A 23,877-nucleotide genomic window follows, 5' to 3' on the forward strand; every position below is an offset into this window, starting at 1 on the left:
TGACTCAATCTATTGATTTCAATATTGTCAGCTGGCTGCACTCACTTTGTGTTTGATCAGTTTCTCCTTAGTCACCTTACACACACTTTATCACAATCCTTTCTACTGAATTGTCCAACTCTGATTGACAATGTGGAATAAATTCAACTCATACAGTTAGACGTTTCATAAATTGAATCAGACTGCTAATTCTGTGTCAGTGGACTGTGGACATGTTATGTGATTTGACTATTTTAGCTTCTAGTAAAACACATTTTGTGGGAGGGAGTCGATCACTCCTCTTTTTCTTCCCACCTGTTGCTGTGTCCGAGGACACACAGACACAGCTCAACAGCCTGGCTGGGCAACTTGAGAAGCCTGCTTAGCCTCGCCAGACCCATATTGCCTTGTCCCATGTTTCCTGTAAATCTAGATCACCCACTGTACCTCCCTGCACTGGTGGAGAGGAGGTGTTAGGGGGACAGGAGCAGTGTTGGGGGTAGAGTGGTGAGGGCTGGAGCTGTGTGAGGGCTGTGTGAGGGGGATAGAGCTAGGTGAGGGTTTGACAAGGGCGTGGGGTGGCAGATTGGTGACAGGTAGAGCTTGTAGATGGTTTAGGGTTAGTTGGGGGAGGGGAGAAATGGAGGGGTCGAGATTGTACATGTTTGAGGGTTAGGAGGCCGATGGAGTAGATATTTTAAATGTTTTGTTGTGGGAAGTCGTAGACTTGCGAGTGGGTAGAACCAGGTGAGCATTGGGGGAAGAGGAAGACTGAAGGGGTAGATCAAGTTAAGATGGTACGTTAGGAGGTAGTACTCCAAGGAGCTTGGTATGACGCCAGTATGTGGGAAGGAGGTTAGGGAAAGCTTGTGGAAGGTCTTCATGGTAGATGGTTTAAGAGTAGTGTGTGACATGTTCTCATCATATCTGTGTTCTTGGGTTTTCGGTTTTGTCAGATATTTCATATCATTTCCACTTCCTTTGACTCAGCTGGAAAGAATGTTTTAAACATTGTTAAACGGAAGTGTAAAAGCAATATACTTATGTGTCACCTTACAAGACTCAAGCTGATGATGTTAGAAGAGTATGACTATTTGTGTACAGTTAATTAACATTGTCTCTGTGAACGAGCAACACTATCCTACAAGACTCCTGTTTCAGCTTGAAACTTTCTATTGTCAGTTACTAAGTGTGTATGTGTTGTTTGGTGAGGTCGTGAAGGTAATTGAGTGAGTGTGAAATACGTTTCCATTGAGAGAAAAAAAAGATTGAGATTTTTTCAGTTGATAAAATAAAGAATTTGGGTAAATAAGCATGACTAGATGGGATGGATACAGGCAGGGGGGAGACGTGATTACAGGAAGTGAGGGTCACTCAACAGTCAGGTATTGTTTGTTCACTTGCTGAGTAAATACAGCCTCCAGTTTAACAGCTACCCTGAATATCATTAGCAGGCGGAAATAATTCTTGAGTGGTGTTAATATACTTCCTTGTTTCCCCGGGTAATGTGAGCAGTGTAGTAGGCTTGTGTAAGGCTTGCTTGCAGGACATCGTGAGGTGTGACTGGATGATCCAGGCCAGCACAAGCCCGAACACCTCCTGAACAGGTGCTTGTTCCTTGCCCCATTAGGTACCCACCCCTCAGTTGGGACTGTGGTAGATTCATGAGCTGATGCTCCACTTGATATCCTCAGCATGATTTTAGTAGTGTTAACTGTAAGAGTATGTTATGTATGTGTCAAACTCGACATCTTGTTACTCATAAACTGAAAGCAGGGTACTCTAAACAGAAAAAAACACTTCATCTAACACTGAACAATCACCTTAACATTTTCAATAACATTAAGGTGATTATTCAGTGTTAGATGAAGTGTTTTTCTGTTTAGAGAACCATGCTTTCAGTTTAGGAGTAACAAGATGTCTAGTTTGACAGGCTCTCCATCAGGTTAGACCACCTGTCAATCATTTGATCGAGATGTTTCATGGTGCTGGTAGTTCTTGACAAGTTTTCTCCTTGATTGAGATGCTCGATAGACTGTTGTGGTTTCCTGACACTTGTCTCTGACCTGGGGCTGATTGTCCTTAGAAGAAAGGGTAGCATACCTCCACCATCACCTCAGGCTCCTCATTAAATATGTCCTCAAGTTATCCTTCACTTGTAGCTGTTATGTCATTTCCTGTTCCCTCTTATCCTCAGCCATCCGAGCAGGTTGCTCAATCATGTGTGACCATCAAATGGGCACTGTTTCAATGACAGATTACCCTTGAATGTGTGGCAACAGTTGTTGTACAACTCAACCATGTGTGTAACCAGTGCTCCATCACAATGTCGACCAGGATTTATGGCATTGTTAAACAATACTTGATGGATTAACACCATGGGATATGAACACTGTAGGATGGGCTAGTCAAAGATGGGCGTCTTCATCTTTTCGATCTATACAGAAACAATCGTAGATGAAATGTATATTCTGTGTAATGTTGTTCTCTATTCATCATCCTTTTTATTATAATTTATGTATTCCATATGCATGAATTATGTATGAAAATTGTTACATTTGAGTGGAGAATGGGTCTTTCAGTATACGCTTTGAACCTGGCTTAGTGCAATAGTTTTTGTATCTGGGAACAAGAGGCAAGAAATCAATATATTTCGATTGTTTCTCATCTACTATTTGATTAATGTTTTTGTGAATAAAAGATAGGATTTGATAAGAATAGATATGGCATACTGATACTTTACAAGACAACCTTGCTGATGTTATTCTTCATGTATGTTCACTTGCCTCAGAAAGTCTTTGAGTTTTTTGGTTTTTTTTATCTCTTAATGTTTTGCTCACTGAAATGGAGATCAGGTGATGACTGCGTGTGACCTGTCAGACTGTCTGTTGTAGAGTGCTTCCCATTCAAGCAACCAGCGGTTTACCTGCCCAGACTTGACTATTTACAGACCACTGGGATATTGCTGATTGTGAAGTCAAAAACAGTCACTGACATGAAACTTTTCATTGATAGCAACTTCTTTATTGTTTGTAGCCTTGTTTCATGGTTGGGTAGCCTCTTCACAGCGAAGATCCTAGTTTTGAGTCCTCACATGGGTACAGTGTGTGAAGCCAATTTTTCTGGTGTGCCCCAAGATCTGAGTGAGTGAGTGAGTATGGTTTTGCACTGCTTATAGCAATATTATGATGGGGCACATCAGAAATCGGGTAAACACATTGTACATTGTACATTGTACCCTGTAGTGATATTGCTGGAATATTGCTAAAAGCAGTGCAAAACCATACCTGCCCACTCACTCACTCACAAGTTGCACCTTTTTCAGAAGTAAAGATGTAATGAGACATACTGAAACCCTAATGGTCTCCTACTTTTTTAAGCCTTTTAGCTTCTGTTAGACAGCTGTGAAAAGATGACACTCTCTCGCTCTTCCTTCCTTATGTACCCCCCTGCTACAGGACTGACTGATTCTACCACTTATAAAAAAATATAAGTAGTGACACTAGTTCCTCCACAAGTGTTACTCCGGAGCAGTCAATCTGTTTCCTCCTGTACCAGTTGCTATGTGTCGTGGTTGTCGAGATGGTGATGGCGATGGGGAAGACGAATCCCCAAGTAGTTGTTGAGTCCAGAGGCTGGTATTGGCCCATCCACAAGGAAGTAGCAGACTTACTTGTCACTGTTAACTAGTTGATAGACCCGGGACAAAAAGCCCGACCTCATGTTTCCTCATTTATTCAAGGTCGCTGTGACTTGGATAAGATCTCAAGGCTGCAGGATGTGTTATAATTGGATCTCATTTCCTTGTTGTCTAATTGGATTTTGTATTAGACTTGTTGGGAGATGTGTTTTTAAGAGTAATATGTCGTTAGCTTAAGGAAATACTGGTAATGTTATTACTGTTTGTTTTTGTAAAAATGATGATGATGATGATGATGATAATAATAACCAGGATCACCCAAACCCTCTTTGCTGCATTTTTTATTTTAATAATAATAATAATAATAATAATAATAATAATTAATAATAATAATAATTCAAAGCACTTCAATGTACCAATTTATGAAAATAATATACAGAGGAAGAATTGATAGATGATGAGGACTAGATTGATGAGTAATGGCCTCTGTGGTTTTGTTGTGTAGAATAGATCAGACGAGATGCATTGTGTTGAAAATAGGGATAAATATGTATCTCATTGGTGCATCTGTTTATTGGGTAAAGTTCAGATTAGTCAGATACTCACCATGCCGTCAACTATAGTTTCTTATAGAACAGAAGATTGGAAAAACGTCTAAATCGTTATTAATGTCATCAAGAGAGTTTGACAAAGGGACACAGCAGTTTTGTTTGTGGTTCAAACTGAAGTTGGGTGCGGTATTCTGCTATGTCATGGATGTGTGCAGAAGCGGAGCGTTGGACTGAGCTGCTGACAAAGATCTCCTGAGCCTAGTGCAACGAGCACTGTGACAACCTTCAACATTTACTCTTAGCTACTTCCCGATAGTTTCTCAAACAATGGACTTGAGCAGCAACTTAAGAGTTGACGTTGAATCCGGTGGCTTGTGTCTGTAGAATGACTGCACCATCTGGGCAACACTGGGGAGGTTACCGAGTTCAGTTTGTTTACGCCATTGCCGTCAGATCCTTCGTACTTGCGTCAGGTGCTTTCTTACAAACTGCCTCAAAGAGATTCTGAGAAGGGATGTTGTCACTAAAAATAGCCAGTTTCAGTAATCATCTGGACTGAGGTTTTTCCCTGGGTTCAATTTGTAGCATGATGACGAAGTTACCGGTACCACCGTACCACTGTAGATGTTAATTGTTGTTCACACAGTAGCTGGCACATTTATAAGTTTAAACTAAATACCAAAGGTTTGTTTGTTACAGTAAACTACGTAGGTAATAGACAGGTAGTGTTTGCGAGTCATGGTTGCTATGACAGTCAGAATATCCTATGCGCATGATAAAAAACAATCAATTGACTGTATAGATTTGAAGCCGGAAAAAGAGAATACATAATTAGATGGTGCTTCATTATTATTTGGCCCAATAGATAACATTTTTTATATTTTAAATGAAACATTACAAAAAAAGATATATTTTTATCAAACATAGTTCCAAAACTTTCTCCTTTTTTTCATATTGCCTAGATAACTAACATGTATTTATTCTCTCTCTCTCTCTCTTTCTTTTCTCTCTCTCTCCTCTCTCCACACCCCCACACCCCCACACCCCCACACCCCAACCCCCCCGAAAAAAACAACCCAAACCAAACAAACAAAAAACCCAAGTTAGAAACACAAACCCTCATTATATTTTTCAACTTTTACACAGAGCATTCAAAGGTTTTAAATGTAAAATATATACAGGTAGTCTTCATACTTCCCCTTTGTCATGCTTATCAAGCCACAAGTGGAAATATATTCCCGGTCTTTATCTGTAACTTCCACCAGCCTGTCATCCATACAGTTTTCCTATTATGTGTTGCAACGTACCCATGCTTAGTCATAAGCCATTATCTCTAGATTTGAGTTTGACCTACATCTCTTGCTGACCAAGGTACAAGCTTATGGCTCTAAGGGACTTGAGTATTCAGGCTATCTGCAGCTTGTTTGTCCAGGGTTGTATATAGATATTTATATAGGGTGAAGATAGTGGAAGTTGGATAAGTGTCGGGCGGGCTCCGTCTACCCTTCGAGGGATTGTATAGGCTTACGCGAGGAAGAGGAAATAGTAGTTGTTCCTCGTGTGAGTGACTTTCCTGCCTGGTAACGTGCAAGTTGCAACCTGTGCGACTATGGAGATTATCTACCTGTTTGGGCAGATGGCCAAGTTCTTGTGTGATATGACTTTGCGTTGACCTAAGATTGCACAGTCACACTCCTTACTTGGCTGTGACAAACATACCCTATAATATATGATCAGATCAGTAATATATCAAGCGTACACCGTTCACTACTGTTCTTTAAGTTGAGTGTTTGGTCATGGTTATGTTTTGTTCCTAAATAAATCTGAATAAAAATCATGATGTGTTCCAGACATAATAAATATCCCAGTAGTATGTATTGTACATGGTTTTTTTTACATCTATGAAAGTTAGTGTTAGGTTTCTGTCTTATAACAGAATGTTTCTCATCTTGATATTCAGTATGACATGTCATGTTTTGTAGGAATCATTTTAAAATAATGATGGTGTTGAAATCAAAATGAACTATGTCTTATCATTTTGTTGTACATTGTTTTGAACAGTTAGGACAATTAAGGCCTTGTACACAAACCACAAACAGAAAATAATTCAAAATTCTAATAGGAATTGTCAGTATCATCCAAAAAGTGATATTTTTAGAAATATCTCGAGAATAACGTTTATTTTGAACAACTAGGTTAATTCCTGGCTGGTTGCTGTATTTGTGTAATGTTAATTCTGATGGAGCTACTAAGTATCCTTCCACAATGCTTTAAAAGTACGTCTTAGGTCATTGCCATGGATTGATATAGCTCCTTGAAGGGAGTATTGATCGTTTTCAGCCACTGCGGTCCTCCAGATCGTTACATACATAGTAGCCACAATGCTGCCATATGTCAGATATAGCTCACATGAGAGCTGTATACCTCGACCGGGATATAACAGTTGGGAAGCATCTGTGCATGACAGTATATCTCGTACAGCCTGGAGCCGTGTTGTGTTCATGACGTCACGTCACACGTTGCTAGGATAGATATTAGATTGTAGACATCAGGAACGAAATATGTAACACACAACCTTGACCTTTTCATTACTGGTCTGATCAATATGGTACAACGGAAGGCTGCCGTTCTAATTGATGTCAGAAGCATAGAAGTGATGCCTGATGTTGGCGAAATGTATGGCAGTCATGTGGATCTGTGATTGTAATGGGCTGACCTGGGTATTGGAAAGTGTCATATTAGTGGGTTTCAGCAACAAACCATGTCATGACAACAGCGCACTCCCTTTCTTGAAACTTTTTTATGTCATGAACATTACATTATCATTAAAGCAATAGTTCCTGAAGAATCACAATTTGTTTAAGCTGGACTTCTTTTCAAAGCATAACATCTTACATTTTGGTTCTAAAATCTATACTATTAAAACAAAGGTTGGGACTTTATGCTTTTATATTACTACAGTTAATCTGTTAAAGCATGCAGATAAACTACAGTAATATGAAAGAAATAGGTGATCCTTAACTTTTTTCGAGTAGTATATTTTGATGTATAGCAATAGGAATTGGTGCAAAAATAATGAATTCCATATCACGGGGATGACCATCTGAGGGAAATGAAAGTCTGATTGATTGCTGCAGCTAACTTGTTGTCATTTAATCACTCTCACTCACAATGCCATCCGGGAGTATATCTGTGTAGCTGATAATGCCATGACATCCAACTGTCATGACACACTGGATGAAGCTGTCTTTCAGTGACTCACATTGTCTCATGATGATCCAGATTTAGGATACAATTTGTAAATGTCGCTGATTTTCAGTGTTTGGAACATAAATATTCATGTAGATAGAGTAACACACATTCCACAAAACATTCACGATAATCTCCCAAAGAATTATTTAAAGGTGAATTATCCCATAATCCTTTGTTTCATTGTGCAGTGTTGTTGAGATAAAATGATGGAGCAGTAATACTACCCTGCCTTGATGAATGTTTTATCTGACGAACAATTTTGATCAAGGGTGTGGGCCATTTATCATTGCAGCTGAAATTAAATTCCATGGCGTTAGCTCAGTGCTATTTCTTGTTTCTGTGATAGTGGCCCTAAAAATGACATGAAACATATTGGCTCCGGAGCCATTGTTATATCTGTTTCCAAACATGATTGGTGGAGCATTTTGTTTTCGAAGAAACTAAATTGTACTTATGATTCATTACAGAAAATGCAAAGTTCATGTGTTGAACCACACTATTTCTCTCCATCAACCAACATCCTACTGCAGATGGAATATCTCATTAAACTGAATGTTATTTTCGAAATGCGTTATCATTGACACTGTACATGCATGTGAAGTCTGTAAGTGTCAAGAACATGAAAGATTTTCCTTTGCAGAATGTCCTGATTTGCCTTCAGATGCCTGAGTTTATTTTATTTAGACATTTGAGTGTTATTTCAGCATTTGTAACACCCGTTTTTGTGTTTCAGTGGATGCATGCGAGCAGCAACAGAAGAATGGCCGCCAAGTGGCAGCGGAGGCATTGCTTAGCATGGATTCCCCGACTAACAGCATGGAGAGCAAGACCTTCCTCCACGGGATCCTGCACGACCAGCAGCGTAAGTAGCCACATCCCTCTCTGTTACACCATCTGAACATCCTCGTCACATCTGACACCCACTGTCACACCATCTAACCATCAGGGTCACATCATCTGACTATGATCGGCAAAGTGTGAGAGCTGCTTCAGTAACACTAATTACTTATTAACTCCACATGGTTTCTGCTGCTATACAGGACAGGGGTACTTTGGGATATTACCATAGTGGAACAAGGGCAGCAGCCCATTCCATAAAACGCTGCGACATAACTGGAATACTGATAAAAGTGGCGTTAAACCCAACTCACTCACTCACTAATTCATTCCATTAAACGCCACGATATAACTGGAATACTGATAAAAGTGGTGTTAAAACCAACTCACACACTCGCTCATTCCATAAAACAGTCTTCCTGTTCACCTGGAAGTTCGGCAACACCATTGCTGTCAAATATGTGAAACAGGATCCAATGTCCATGGCACTAAATCATCCAATCCAGTACCTCTGCAGTGTCAGGTACTTATTTGTGATCTCCTCTTTGCTTTCACCATGGGGACATGGAACAAAGTGTGTTGCCAGGCACATGATCTACCAGCTGGTATCTACCAGGAATGGTATGAACATCACTGTCATACCAGAGAGTAGGAACATCAGCTTCCCAAAACAGGAACATGTTCATGGTAACTCCTCAGTCATTTGGAGAGTGATGACATATTTGTTCGCACTTAACACAGGCCTGCTTGAATCCTCTGCGGATATGGACCATCTTAGATGTTGTTGCCAAACAATTGCCCAAGCTTGGTGATAAGATTGTAAGGGAGAATACAAATTGGCATTTGTCATTGTTGTGATTTCTTGATCTTGAACTCGATTTGAAAGAAAACGCCTTAAGAGTTTAGATCTGTTTCTGTTACTTTGTTGTGTATGCCACCAAAAAGATTAAAACGAAAAAGATTAAAAAGATTAAGCGACAAAAATCATTTTCATAATCATAAGATTTCTCTACTAAAAGACCTGTGAAGATCCGGGTTAGAATAGTCTTCAGCAACTATGTTTGTCGTAAGAGGCGACTAACAGGACAGGGTCATCAGGCTCGCTGACTTCAGTGGTTGATGCATGTCACCGTATCCAAATTACCCCGGTAGGTGGATCAAGTATATAAACTCTAGGGTTGGGACAAGTCCAAATTTACTACCCAGGGACCCACCTCCCTATTACTTGACCCTACCAGGGTACCCACTGTAGGTCTCAGGACAGGTCTCAAAATGTCCGATTGGGAACATCTTTAGCACAGCCCTGGCAAAACGTTTTTAGATACGAATCTGGTCATTCATACACTGAAGTTGAATTAAGTTATACCTTTATTCAACCCTATGAAAAATCGGAAGAAATGGGTGCACAGTCAAAAAGAAATGCGAACATTAGTGACTTGAAGTGTTCTAGATAATTCTAGATAATTTTAGACTAACCACGGGTGCGAGTAGTCCTGTGGGTACCCAGGTCCTACTCACTACCCACCAGACCTGAAGTTACCCGTCCCAGCCCTAATAAACTCCACATGATTTATGTCATATATGATCCTGGAACTGTTCCAAGCCTTGCTTTATTCCAGATTAGATTTTATGGCCATATAACATATCCTTCATGCCATGCACAGAAATACCTAGGAAAAATGAATACCAATACAGGTGGAAATACCAGTCAACAGCTATATTTAGAAGTGGAAATATATTCAAGTTTCACTTTTCTTTTGTACTGGTTCAGTTTTGAAATGACTGTCCAAATTATCCTCCCTTATTCAAACCTGAATTCAAGCTACCATTCAGGATTAGTCCTTTGTGAAGGGCAGTTTTTGAATACCAATTTGAAAATATAGAAACATGTTACTTGCACAAAGGCTTGCAGGCCACAACAGGTACATAGTATGATACAGCTCTTTCCAACCCATTTGTGAATAAAGGTAAATATCTTGATAACACCCTGCATTGGCAGTTAATGCCCAGACTCATCGTAAGGTGTAAAAATAGACGCAATATATGAATTTTCATGAAATGCATCAAACGTTAATCTCAATTTGAATTTTGAATTAGAATTTGAAATTGTATCTGCTCCAACTATGTATATCATATGCATGTCATGCTGACCAACCAAATAATTGTATGAGCCAAATCCTGATGAAATGTCTGTTGGTGTTGATGGGATTGACATGTTTTGACAACAGGGAACATTAAAATAAACAACAAGGGTAGCAGACTTTAATATGGTTTAACAATTAACATAAAAAACACTAGAGTATGATTTAAATTAATAAATAGAAACTTGTATGTGTATTTCTTTATGATAGAGTCCTGTTAATTTTCTATAATGAATTTTAGGTAAATTAGAAGATTAATCTGCCCTAGTGATATATACCTACCTGCTCGGGTACCGACATACTGGTGCAAGTAAGCAATATGTTATAAGGGAAGGTTTATGAGTTTTAGTGGGTTTGGGGAAGCTGCACACTTTAACTGTGATGAAACAACTGCACAGCCGGTGCATGGAAACCTTTGGGATGACATGACAATGCAAACAGTGGGCATGACATGCTAAGTGTTGAGCATGTTGCCAGTGCGGGGGTGGCATGACAACCATGCAGAAATCACCGCATCAATTTACCTTGTTAGCATAGCTGGGATACACTGTGAGCCGAACGTCCCAGCTGCCTTGCCTTGTGTTGCAGGCTGGCGACTGTGTTTGCTCGGCTGTGTTTAATTATGGATTTGTATGTTGAATCCATGCAAACCTTATGCTCAAACTGTGATCTGCCGCACAAGTCTGTTGCTAAATGTCTGGCGTAGCATTTCCTCCACTACTGTTGCCGTGTCACCAAGTGCAGTCCCTGTACTCCCCGCCTCGTCTATGTGGAATTGCCATGGAAATGCCTGTGTCACGTGGACCTGAACTCGCCAAGTCAGGAAGAACAGGCAGATTTCCATGTTTGAATACCCGCCATCTCCGTAGCCAATGGGATGCTCACAAACAAGCTTCTGCACCCTCTGACATAGAGTCACAGTACCGGAATCTCCATGACTACTGCCTCATTGAAAGCACCTGTCCCCTGTTTGTAAACAAAATAATCGATCAGATTAAGGCAGTCTGCATGCTGAGTGCTGTCGACAGCACCCACATAAGGCCATAAACCTGTAAAAAAAATACACTACTTAACTCCTGATAAGGATATTCCCAGTCCATGATACACTTTTATAATATACCACTCAACATTTAATATGGACCACACCTTTACTATAGATGACTATTTTGATCCATAGTAATAAAATTATTGTTGAGCAGTATGGCAATGATAGTATGAAATAGGCCTGTATCCTTATCAAATATTGAGTAGTACTCAACAAGGTTTAATATTCATCAGTGTGTGTTGATAGAGATGCAATCATGTATGAGTTTGATACAGTTGTTATTCATATTAATTACCACTGAATACATATATTTAGTTATTGTCTCAATGGCGTTGGCCATGAATGTTGTTCCACATGTTGTTGCAAATAATGGTGTTCCACAAGGTTCTGTTCTTGGATCTTTTCTGTTCAAGGATTCAAGTTTCATCAGGAAACTGACGTATTTGCATATAAAACAACAAGAGTGATAAAATTCTCACTAGAACTCTTTCCTGTGTATTCAAGTTATGGTGGATGAGAAACAACTGCAGTTCGAAGCAGCTAGCGGGAACTTGCTCGACATGAAATGTTACCTAAAACATATGTAGTTTGAAACTGACTACTGGGAACATCCATCCATCCATCCATCCATCCATCAGTCCATCCATCCATCCATCCATCAGTCTCATCAGTCTCATCACACTGGAATTATTCTTGTTTGATTGAAAACTTTTATCACTGAGTGTGATGATTATTTTGATGCAAAGACTGCTGTTTTCACCTTTGCTGAAATATAGCACCTTCATTTGAAATACAGAATTCTGAAGATAATGAATCAACAATTAAGTTCGATGATTTCTTTTACAGCCTCTTTGCCTCCCAGTCCTGCAGACAGTGGTGTCTCAGACATTGACAGCAACTCCGACGACATAAAAATGAGATTACATGGTTCTTACAGTAAGTAGTTCCCGTATTCCATGTTCCATCTTTAAGTGGTGTTTTAGGTGTGGTATCAATGATATTACAATGGTAATGCCTCTTTACTATTCTTTGATGTTGAAGTCCAACAGTTAACCTGTCTTTGTTAATTTGCCAAATTGTGTTCACAGTCAGCATCGATGATAAAGAGTTGAGTCAGCTTGCTCTCATAATGTTAAAATAATTACAAATATATTCTTTGAAAGGCATTTAGAAGTGATGCACATAAATAAGAGAATTTATGGATGTCAACTTCTTTATTATGATAAAGAAGTTGACATCCATAAATTCCCTTCCTTACAAATGTATTATGTAATGTTACTGACTGCTCATTTCTTTTTCGGTATTAATGTTTTGATGTGATTTGCCTTTAGAATGGCTACTGATGAATGGTTTCGTGTATTTTTCAGCATTCATCCCAAGTCCCCCTGTACCAGGCCCCAGTCCGTTCATCCCCCCTTACTGCCAGCCACCCCCAGCACACCAGCCCCTCCCCGCACACTTCAACACAGCTACACATATCGCCATGAGACCAGGTGAGCTTTCATTCCCACGTGTCACAGTATTCTCACACTACATAACCATGTATTATAGTATTGTTGGCGTACATATCTCTTGTTAACTTACACACCTGTCTGTCATAATTTTGTCAACTTACATACCTAACTATGATAGTATTGCCAGTTTTATAACATAGTATTGCTAGCCTACATATCTATTGTAGGAGGGCACTGGTGGCCCAGTCTTCTAAGGCGCCGCAATTCGCTGTGCAAAGTTGTGTCCCTTTGGCATACCAGGAACCTATGATCGTGGGTTCGAATCCTGGTTTGTCCCGATGATTTTGTTGTTGTCAGCACCATACTCATGCTTGTTGGTTTCACCGAAGTGGTAAACATCTAAGACCTGCATCACTTCGGGCTTTCCACCCACATTAAGCTGACAGGCCATAATACAACTGGAATACTGTTAAGAGTGGCGTTAAACCCAACTCACTCATTCATATCCATTGTCGTCTTATATTCTATCATTGTATTGTTAGCCTATATACCTATTAATCATAGTATTGTTGGCCTACACACCTATTGATGTATCAGTATTGTTAACATGAATACCTGTTAATCATAGTATTGTTGACCTACACACTTATTAATGTGTAAGTATTGTTAGCCTACATACCTATTAATCATAGTATTGTTAGCATACACACCTATTGATATGTCAGATTTGTTGTCCAACATACCTTTCGCTCATAGTATTGTTAGCCTACGTACCTATTGATCATAGTACGTGTTAGCCATTTAATATTAGATTGAGTAATATTTCAGCGAAATTCACTGTTCTATTTTCTCAGCTCACTTGTGTATAAGTTCATTTTGGGCTCAAGTTTCATAATCAGCATATTTATGAAGTAAAATGGATCTGGGACTTTTTAAGCTTTCAATGGAAAGCCGTGTGGATTTAACAGTTTCACGATTGGTGGCTAGCGTCTCTTGCTCTCTGAATGTCAGCTTATATGATGGGATCCTGCTATAATACTAGGAGAGAGCTTGGGGAGAGACCTGCAAGTTTGTAATTCGACCAGATGAATAAATTAACTCACACCAAAATTGAATTGATGTGGTAAATAAGCCAGCTGTTCAAGCAGGTCTATTTATAACCACCATTTCTATCTATCACGCCAAGTCTAGAGCCCTGGAAGCTGGAAATATTGTGGTACAAAAGAAATACATAATGGTTAAAGGGTCCATATGACTAAAAGAAGAACCTATAAATTTTGGGAAAAAATTGACAATATGCACCACAGGTTAGACATTAAGGGGGGTCCTTGAGATTTGATGCTATAGTACTATTTGAGTCTAACTTTAAACTGCCGAGTTGTTTATCTGTTTACATAAGTGCTATGACAAGCACCTTGACAGTGACTCATTTTCGATACTTTGTCAACACAGTATTTTCATATCTCGTCCAAAGGCCAGTGTGTATCCACCATCAGTATGGTCTGCAAGACAGCACAGTAGGTAGCTACAGCTGGCGTCATAGAGAACATACCAGAGCAACACAGATGCTGACATATCTACAGCATGAGGCGACAATAAACTTGTACTGATATCACCTAGGTTCATTGTCAGGACGTTAGTTATAGAGACAAATGATAGGGCATGTTTCTATCCATACCAAATTTGAAAAATATTTATCAGACATTTTGGATGACAATCAGTCGGTGTCCCAGGTACTGAACCGTTGAGGTTGCTGATGGTATTCAAACCACCTGCTGCCAGGATGTGTTTTCTGTTGTCTTGTCAACAAAATTAGCAACTGACGTGAAGTTAAAAAGGCACAATGCATCATGGTCCAGCTGCATCATCCGAAATATTTATGATGATCCTTTTACTAGAATCAGTTTTATCAACCTGCAAGCGTCGAGCCACCATTTGTGTTGTGTTGTCTACAGCTGACATTGTATATGAATGAGGTGTTTGTGTGTGTATGTTTAGCTTCAACAAGTGCTAGTCAGGTTTTTAGGCCACAGTTCAAACCACATGGCGACTGTTTGGATAAGTCTAAATAACATACTGCCTGCTATGTGATATAAAAATATAACTGGTTAATGCACCTGTGACCAAACACACTAAATGACTTTAAATTCCTAGTATATTTTTAGTATATTTGCTGTCTATCATATTGATAAGTATCTTTCAGTGATGATCAATATTTGTTAAAAGACACACGTACACAACTGAATTGTTTTTACATTTTTAGTAAATGGTTTCATGATATATTCTGAAAAGTGTACCATATGCATCAGGTCAGATCAGAAAGGATTGAATTTTAAGCTATTCATCGTTAACAATATCCAGATCTATCAGCAAATAAGTTCGTACTTCCGATTTTGCTATGTTAGTACCGCAGTGACTAAACCCAACAATGTATGTATTGTAATACATGTTAATATTAGTCCTGAAATACAGACAGCCTCCGTGGTCTAGGGTAGAGCGTCTGCCCGGAGAGCGGAAGGTCCGGGGTTCGAACCCCAGCCGCGTCATACCAAAAGACGTTAAAAGTTGATACTTGTTGTTACCCTGTCTGGCGCTCGGCATTAAGGGGCTAAAACAAGGACTGGTCGGCTCGGAATCAGTATACTGTGTCTGAGTTGGGTATTCATGTTAAACTGTGGCATGGTATCTCAGTGAGCTAGCACTATACATCGGCATCAGTCCAGACTAGTACAAGCAGCCACACACACACACACGTACATGCACGTCGCTATATAAGTGCAATAATCTTGGACGCGACGTTAAACCCAATTTCACCTATCCTGAAATACACAGTAGAATGGGAACTAACAAGGCTAGGTTAATTCTGGTGTCGGAATGATGTCCTGATGCAACAGGAAAAGGTTAGACTGTGAGGCAGGAGAAGCTGCGGAAACGAAATGTTTGTGTACACATACTAGGTATTAGTATGGAGGAAATATCAGTGTAGTGATTAGAGAATCAAACTTTTGACTGGTGCTATTGTGATGGAGAGGAAACTTCATGGTGACAGTGTACGATTACATCTGGCATTTGGAGGCCATTTCCCCAACTTGCTATAATTGCAGCTATAACTTGACCCGCCCAACTGTGATTGTGGATGTTTCGAGTTTGAAATGAGGTCAGCGTTATGACTGAACACAATTGCAGTGTTGAGTTACAGACAGACAATAGGCATTGATAGGACCATAGGGAGCTCTGATACCATCCGTGAGGGAAGGAAGACTTTAATATTGCACACACACAGGCTTTATAGACAGTATTTGGAGGAACTTTATCATGTTGATGGGGACTTCAGTGGGATGGTTATGAAATCATATGAAGGCAATTTTCATTATTAGGAAAATGAATTTCGTCTGAATCATTAGAGTACCAGGTGTTGTTTACAAAGGCTGATTGTAATTATTCTTTTCACTGATTGTTATGAGGTAATTTACATTTTTCTCTCTTGGTGGTTGGTTGCTATGTTTGATTGAGGTTAGTGGGCGTGTTTTGTGTAATGAAATAATTTGGTATTCTGTGAATGTATTGGAAATGGAATAACGAGTGCTTTGTGGATAGGGTATATTGTGCGTTGTGAAATGCATGGGTAAGAGGCTTTTGTGTTTGTGTGTGGTGGAATAGGGTAACAGAGTGTTTGTGAAAAGTGCAGTTGTAGTTTCCTTAAGTGCATTTCCGAGGTTATTGTTAGCTCACCTGAATAAGAGACTCATGTGAGCCTATGTCATAGCACGTGACTGTGAGTACAAAGTTTAACGTGGCCGCCAGAGAAACTATTTATGCAATTCATAGATGGTTAGAATTGTATGACTGTGCAATTTGCTTATGTGGTAAACTTCTGTTTTGGGTATCTCTTGCCATATTGCTAGAATGTCGCTAAAAGGGGAATAAAACCCAACTCACTCACTTCTGTGTTGACATATATCAAGTTATTTTTGACCTTCGAAAATCACTGATCCATTCTGACCCATTCTTATGAACAAGCAGATATGAACTTGTTTGAATATTTAACGCATACTTGAGTGGTAATATAGTGAATTCCCTGAAATAGGTGAGCTACAGAACCTCATTGCATTTTCAATAGCAGCTTTTCATGTTGTTGAACTTAAGCTGGATAGAAAGCAAATTATGAACAGAACTTTCATTAATTTGTTTTTTAAAATTATCTTCTCACAATAAGTGTGAAATAAATAAAAAAAAGCCCAAATAAGGCATGCAAGTGTTATGGAGGGTGTGGATGGTTGTGAACCCTTTACTAAATGATGTGTTTGTTTCAGACCATGTGTATCAGAACAACCTCCTCCCCACACCAGTCCAGCATGCCGGCAGCGAAGGCTCACCCAGCAACACCCCTCCAGCCTCCCCAGACAGACCCAAGAGCAAAAAAGGTATGTTTTGATGATACTGCTTTTTATTATATTCCATGGAGTGAGATTCTGGTCAGTCAATAATTGCAGAAACAATTACTTTACTTTGGACTGAATTGACATCTTGGATGATACCTTTTGTAAGAAACAAGCAGATAGGTTTGGGAGAATTCCCTTCAATCAACAGCCTGGGGTGGGGAAATTAAGGGACAGGATGCCGTTGTATAAAACAACCTAAGTGCTATGACTGTCATAAGTCTATGTTAAGGTATGGGACTTACAATCACCTTAGCGTTAAGATTGCTTTGTACAACGACACCCAGGTCCCCACAATCAATAGTTTACTGGGGAGAATTTAAAGAAGGATCTACAATTTAGTCTGCAAGAATTATGAGATGATAATGGGGTTGATCATTGCTCACCATTATTGCATGATGCAGTGATATGGCCATCGTAATTTGGACATCATGTGTCTGTTTGATTGAACTGGACCTTGACGCTTATCTTTTTGCAGGTCGCAAACCCAAGAACCCTGAGTACCCAATGAACAGCCAGCCTAAGAGGAAGCGAGAAGGCAACACAACATACTTGTGGGAGTTCCTTCTGTCCCTGCTCCAGAATCGCGAAACATGTCCACGGTATATCAAGTGGACAAACAGGGAAAAGGGAATCTTCAAGTTGGTTGACTCGAAGGCTGTGTCGAAGCTTTGGGGGATGCACAAGAATAAGCCCGATATGAACTATGAAACAATGGGAAGAGCACTAAGGTGAGTTTGCCAGTGGGGTAATTCATCTGTGAAGTGATTGAACCAATAATCTTTGATAAAGATAATAATCAATGGACAACAAACAAGTATGTTTAGGGGCTTAGTTTGTACCTTGATGAATATGTCATTAGAAAGTCACTGAAACTTGTTCCAGATCGGCTCAAACCAAGCTCTGACAACCATGAAAACATTGACAAGAAAATCTAGATACTTTGATGTATAATTGATAATGTTTTGTTCATGTTTCTCAAATGCCCTCATTCCTTTGTTCGTATAGGTACTACTATGCAAGAGGAATATTAAACAAAGTCGACGGGCAGAGACTTGTGTATCAATTCGCAGAGGTTCCAAAGGGGATAGTAGAGATCGACTGCCATAGTTAGTGTGTCAGACCCGATGTGTACATGTTGACTGAGCGTGACGGTGCCTGGCACTGACCAATCGTAACCCAGCACTTACACCAGCGACCCAACCACTGTGATAGATCTCCGTATGCTCCAGACCTTACTCCCTGTCAAAGGACAGAGGCAGCAGGCAGGGTAATTGAGGGCGGGAGCTCAACTCTGCCCCCTCATTCCCTGCCCAGGGACAGAGGCTGCAGGCAGGTGAGGGAGGGTGGGAGCTCAACTCTGTGCTTGTGATGGCCAGCTTGGATACTAACAGTCTACACAGTTCCCCAGCAGGATTCAGAATGATCCTGGAGAGTGGCTGAACAGAAACTTCCGACAGCTCCATGCTAGTTGCTCCGGATCTGAGGCTGTGATGTCCCGAGTGCTCTCTGAGTGCTGCGTGAAGAGAACTAGAACGTCAGTTGCCTTGACAATTGTGTTGGGCAGCTTTCTGTAGATATAGGCAGCATGCCCGTCTTATGGTGCTGTTGTTGCAGTGACACAGAAGGACCCATTTACTGGTTGCAGTGGAATGATCATCTGTCATTATGGACAACACTACCATCAGTACCAGTGACTTCATGTATTAACTGATATAGTGTTAACTGGTCGCTCTCTAAAGGAAAACAAATATTTTTAGAATTGACAATAGCTGGTGATGAACCTGTTCTATAGACAGTGGTCAGTTACCATGGTTACCACCATTAGATTTGAAAGTCATCTTCCATTCCATAAATCACTCCATCAGTTTAGTTTTACATACTGGGGATATTCCCCGAAAGGCCAGTACCTACCATGGAAATATTACAAAATATCTCAGTCGTGTGTACCCATTTTCAGACTGTGTGACTGCTAGAGAGTGAAAGATGTAGTCGAGTTATAAGAATGATGTGTGAGTGTGTGTGAGATTATGATTATGGCATGAGAAACTCTATGACCCCTTATCTTTACGAGTGGACATCAATCTAGGCATTGTTGCCCTCAAACTGTGTGATATGTAGAACCCTGTTGACGAAGGGACTTGCCCTGGACTGCTTTGTGGGCTGCCTGGTCCCCATCAGAAGGCTGGACCCGTTTGGGTCTGAAGTCATGAAGTATTGACGTGTGAGGCCTCGGTGATGTGTTCTTTTGGAGGACGAATCATATGTTGCTGCCACTACTGTTTTACTTGCAACAGAGGTTTTACTGGTTTTATTTGAGTTTAGTGGTGTTGACTGTTTGACAGCGTGCAACCTAGGCTCTCATCACTGACAGGATGTTGGGTGGACCACCTTTTATAAACATATTAGTTGTTGTCTTGTTGTATTGTTGATTATTCCAACAGATTTTATTGGTTTTCTGGCATGAGGCTGCAACCGGATAAAAAGTGACCATGTGCCCAGTTATCAGCGGTGTCATGGCCATTCTGTGAATAGGTCAACGGTTGCAGCCTACTGCCAGATGTAGAGACCCATTTCATGTTAATTTGTGTTGCGTCCTTACACTGACATTGCAGTGAGATTTTCTACTGCAGTTGGCTTCCATTGTTTTGCTGTGCATTCCAAGGTAAATCAGCAGCCCATCTTCTAGAATGCTGTGTTCATTTTGATAGCTTCACTGGTGCCAGTGACCACAGTTCTGTTTTGTATGCCCACAATATGGGGTCCCCATCAGCAGCATCTTCCTGTCAGGTTCTTGGGCTGAGCTAGCACTGATACCCAATGGATCAAATCTCTCATTTGTGATGCCCATTTGCGCCAAACCTTTCACAGTGAAGCTCATGGGCCTAATTTCAACCTGTGCCCACACTCCTCTGGCAGTCCTAGCCTCTATGAATGGAATGCTGCGTTAAATATGTAGATATCAAACAAAATGTATATTTTTAGGAAAATCCTACTGCCAGGGCTGTCCATTCGAAAGTGTTCTGATGGTCAGGTTTAGTTGAACTCTGGAAGAAGTCTGACGAGTGATACCGTCAGCTGTAGTTACGACATAGATGTGCCTTAAAACTGTAGTGTATGCAGAAGCCTGCGCGCCTGCCCCCATCTGATCATTGGCTACCCAGCTCATTCTGTTCACTGTGAGCTGGATTCAATGGTCTTATTCACTATAATGAAAACCTCCCCGACTTAATGACGAAGGTTAACATATATGCAGAGTATACACTTATACTAGTGTTTTGGTATCCATCCTAAGACAATAACGCATGACGCACATGATTCACAGAGGTAATATTTGTAGATTGGTACAGTTGTAGATTTTTACCTGCCTAAAGTAAAATCTTTGAAATGGTAAAATCAAACTTGTAATTTGTGCAAGGTTGATTTCATCTTCTATAAAGCATGTAAATGTCTCTTTCGATTATTTGTAAATCTCAATCTGATAATCTAAGTTTGCTCATAAGAAAAGATTGTAGTCTGTCTCATGGTGATATTACATCTTCAATATTATGGATAAAAATTTACATTTGCAAGTTTATTTTTGTCTCTTAAATAACAAAATCTTTAAAGAAAAGTTTTGCCATCACACCTAAAGGTTTTTTGATGATGTAACCTATGAAAAGGGTTTTTGATGATGTAAGCCATGTTAAACTTCAGTGATTGAGCCAATTATATTATGGATTTGTTGTCTCGGTCAGGTTATGAAAAAAAAGAGTGTCAAGCTCAGAATGTTATGACCTTCAGTTTATATTTTCCTACTATTGTTACTGCTGTTTTGGTATATGTTTGTAAGTAATTAACAGTTAATGATCACAGTGAGATCTGATGTACCAGATTTACTTGTTAGTTTTGTGATGTCATCGGTAAATTATTGAAAAATTGTTCTGTTTTTATTGAATGTTATTGTTTAAAATGAATTCAAATGATTTAGGGAACAAGGACAAATTCGAATGAAGTAGTTTGGGAATCAGATTATGGACATTTTTCTTGTATGACAATTTGTATAGATTGATAAAGACCAATCTTTATGGAATATAGTGAAACGGGCAGTAGCCTCAATCGGCTGGTGAAACTACACTGGCATAACCAAGCAGCTTGTCCAGGTGGCTCCCTCTAGATTGTCTCCATGTTAGTGACGTTGATTAAGAGGCAGGGCACGTAGGGTCACAGTAAGCTTTGACATGCATACCTCGACAGTATGGTATGAAAATGTCAAGAGAATTGCATTTAACTTTGTCATGAAATTTATTGTCTACAGCTGCATGGCAGCCATGTTGACCCCCCATGTGCCCAGTCAGAAAAATGCCTTCACTAATGCTTCCTTTACGTTTGCGAGTAGGCTTGTTCTGTATGAAAAAAAATATTCAATGCACAGGAATAGGTCTACAAATTTGCTAATTTCGAAAGTATGGAGAGTTACCTGCCCATGGAGTTCGCAACACAAGAGGGAGCCACCTAGAATGATTAACGAACAGGTTCAGGACCTTGTGGTCCACATTTACACATGTACAGTGCTACCTTGTTAAGGAAAGGATCTCTCTATTTGTACTGTAAAATTGTATATAATGCCTCTGATTGGTTAGATTTCTAATCAATTACATGTTATATCTGAATAAAGTAGTTAATTATTTTTGAAAAATATCATCTGGTTGTGTGATTTTTGCAGGCTTTCAAGGGACCGGTCATGTGTTTTGAAGTTTGTTGGTTTGTTTAACGCCACAGCCAGTAATGTCCAGGCTATATGACCGCGGTCTAAAAATAATCGTGTCTGGACCAGACAATCCAGTCATTGACATGAGCATAGATCTAGGCAATTTGGATACAATGGCATGCATCAACCAAGTCAGCAAGGCTGACCACCCGTTCCTGTAAGTCGCCTGTTAGGGTGTTACAGGACTCGGTGGATCAGGGGAAGGTCATAAAAAATATGACAGTCTCTGGGGGAAGGTTTTGAAAAATTTATAATACTATATTAAGTGTTTTTGCATTGTGTCTTCTCGGGGAGATTAGTATAAAATATGTACATGGACATGAGGAGGGTCTTTAAAAAATATGACAAGCATTAGGGGAGGGTAATTATGTAGAGGGGAATGTCCGAATAACTCTCCATTCCTTAAAAATAATGGAGCAGAGGTCCCGAAGTGAAATTATAACACATCTGTGACATTCTATTGTTTGAACGCTCCATTATTTTTCAGGAATGGAGAGTTGCTTGTCAACTGTACACTATCTTGAAGCAGCTTTTGAATTTTTCAAATATTTTCAACTACACAATATTTTGTCAAAGTGTAAAAGTAGGGATAAGTTTTAGTAGGGGAATATCCTCGTAACTCTCCATTCCTTAAAAATAATGGGCCTCGGCCCCTGCGGGACCTCTGCTCCATTATTTTTAAGGAATGGAGAGTTACTCGGACATTCCCCTCTACTTCGTTAGTGCATCAACAACCTCTTACCAACTCTCCATTCCTTAAAAATAATGGGCCTCGGCCCCTGCGGGACCTCTGCTCCATTATTTTTAAGGAATGGAGAGTTACTCGGACATTCCCCTCTACTTCGTTAGTGCATCAACAACCTCTTACCAACCCGCTGTAATAAATAACGGGGCCCCAATGTCTAAGTATGAAGGGTGCATAACTTGGGGTAGGTTTTGAGCTGATTGACATTTAATTGACAACAGAAATAACGGATTGGCGTACGAGGTGAACGTATACGATTTTCATAACCTGTTCCGCGAAGAACGGACTGACAATGGTCAGGTTTGCTGTTGTAAGTGTGGCAGGGCTGGGACGTCGACGTCTTGCAACAGCGCAAGTTACGTGTTCGTTTAATTATCAGACAGGCAAGCCTACCTTGCGAAATGTGAGCTACGCCCCGCTGGGCATAACTGTCTTGGACTAGATTCGATGTAAGGCGTGTCGTAACAATATCACTTATAATTACTTCTGACGTAGCTGTAATGTACCCCAGGGGAGCGCTTGGATGAACTGATGTTATTTTCATTTCTCAGTCTGTAGACTATATGTCGCATGTTCCTTTGATGAAAAAGAGCACCGTGGCCCAGTCGTCTGAGGCGCGCCGACATTCGCTGTGCAGAGTTGCGCCCCAGAGGTTCATGAAGATTAGATTATCATTGGTTCGAATCTTTTATTTAACATGACTGTCACCATTGGTTTGTCAGCACCATACCCGTGCTCATTTCACCAAAGTGGTATACGTCTAAGAACATCACTTAGGATTTCCCTTCATCATGCACGGCGTGATGTAACTGGAACACTCATCAAAGCACCATCAATTTCGGTTGGGGTTAGCCTAGTGGTTAAATCGTTCGCTCGTTACGCCGAAGACCCAGGTTCGATTCCCCACATGGGTACATTGTGTGAGGCCCATTTCTGGTGGTCCCCACCGTGATATTGTTGGAATATTGCTAAAAGCGGCGCACAAACCATACTCGCTCAAAGCATCATCAATTCGAACTCTCCCACTAGCAATCACGTAAATAT

At 40.2% G+C, this 23,877-nt stretch overlaps 1 protein-coding gene across 2 annotated transcripts in view; it reads left to right on the top strand.

Moving 5' to 3' along the window:
- Nucleotides 1–22,012, top strand: part of LOC139450389 (uncharacterized) — a 125,353-nt gene extending 103,341 nt beyond the window's left edge. For both annotated transcript variants that reach the window (XM_071232081.1, XM_071232082.1), the window contains exons 4-9: nt 8,156–8,284; nt 12,292–12,381; nt 12,813–12,938; nt 17,213–17,323; nt 17,817–18,069; nt 18,347–22,012. In XM_071232081.1, coding sequence (XP_071088182.1) covers nt 8,156–8,284; nt 12,292–12,381; nt 12,813–12,938; nt 17,213–17,323; nt 17,817–18,069; nt 18,347–18,452 — 815 coding nt within the window. In that variant the 3' untranslated portion in view covers nt 18,453–22,012. The remainder of the gene's footprint in view (nt 1–8,155; nt 8,285–12,291; nt 12,382–12,812; nt 12,939–17,212; nt 17,324–17,816; nt 18,070–18,346) is intronic.
- The last annotated feature ends 1,865 nt before the right edge of the window (nt 22,013–23,877 follow it).

This window comes from Haliotis cracherodii, unplaced genomic scaffold (assembly GCF_022045235.1).
Source record: "Haliotis cracherodii isolate W230 unplaced genomic scaffold, xgHalCrac1.p SCAF_8, whole genome shotgun sequence".
NCBI classification, from domain to species: domain Eukaryota; kingdom Metazoa; phylum Mollusca; class Gastropoda; order Lepetellida; family Haliotidae; genus Haliotis; species Haliotis cracherodii.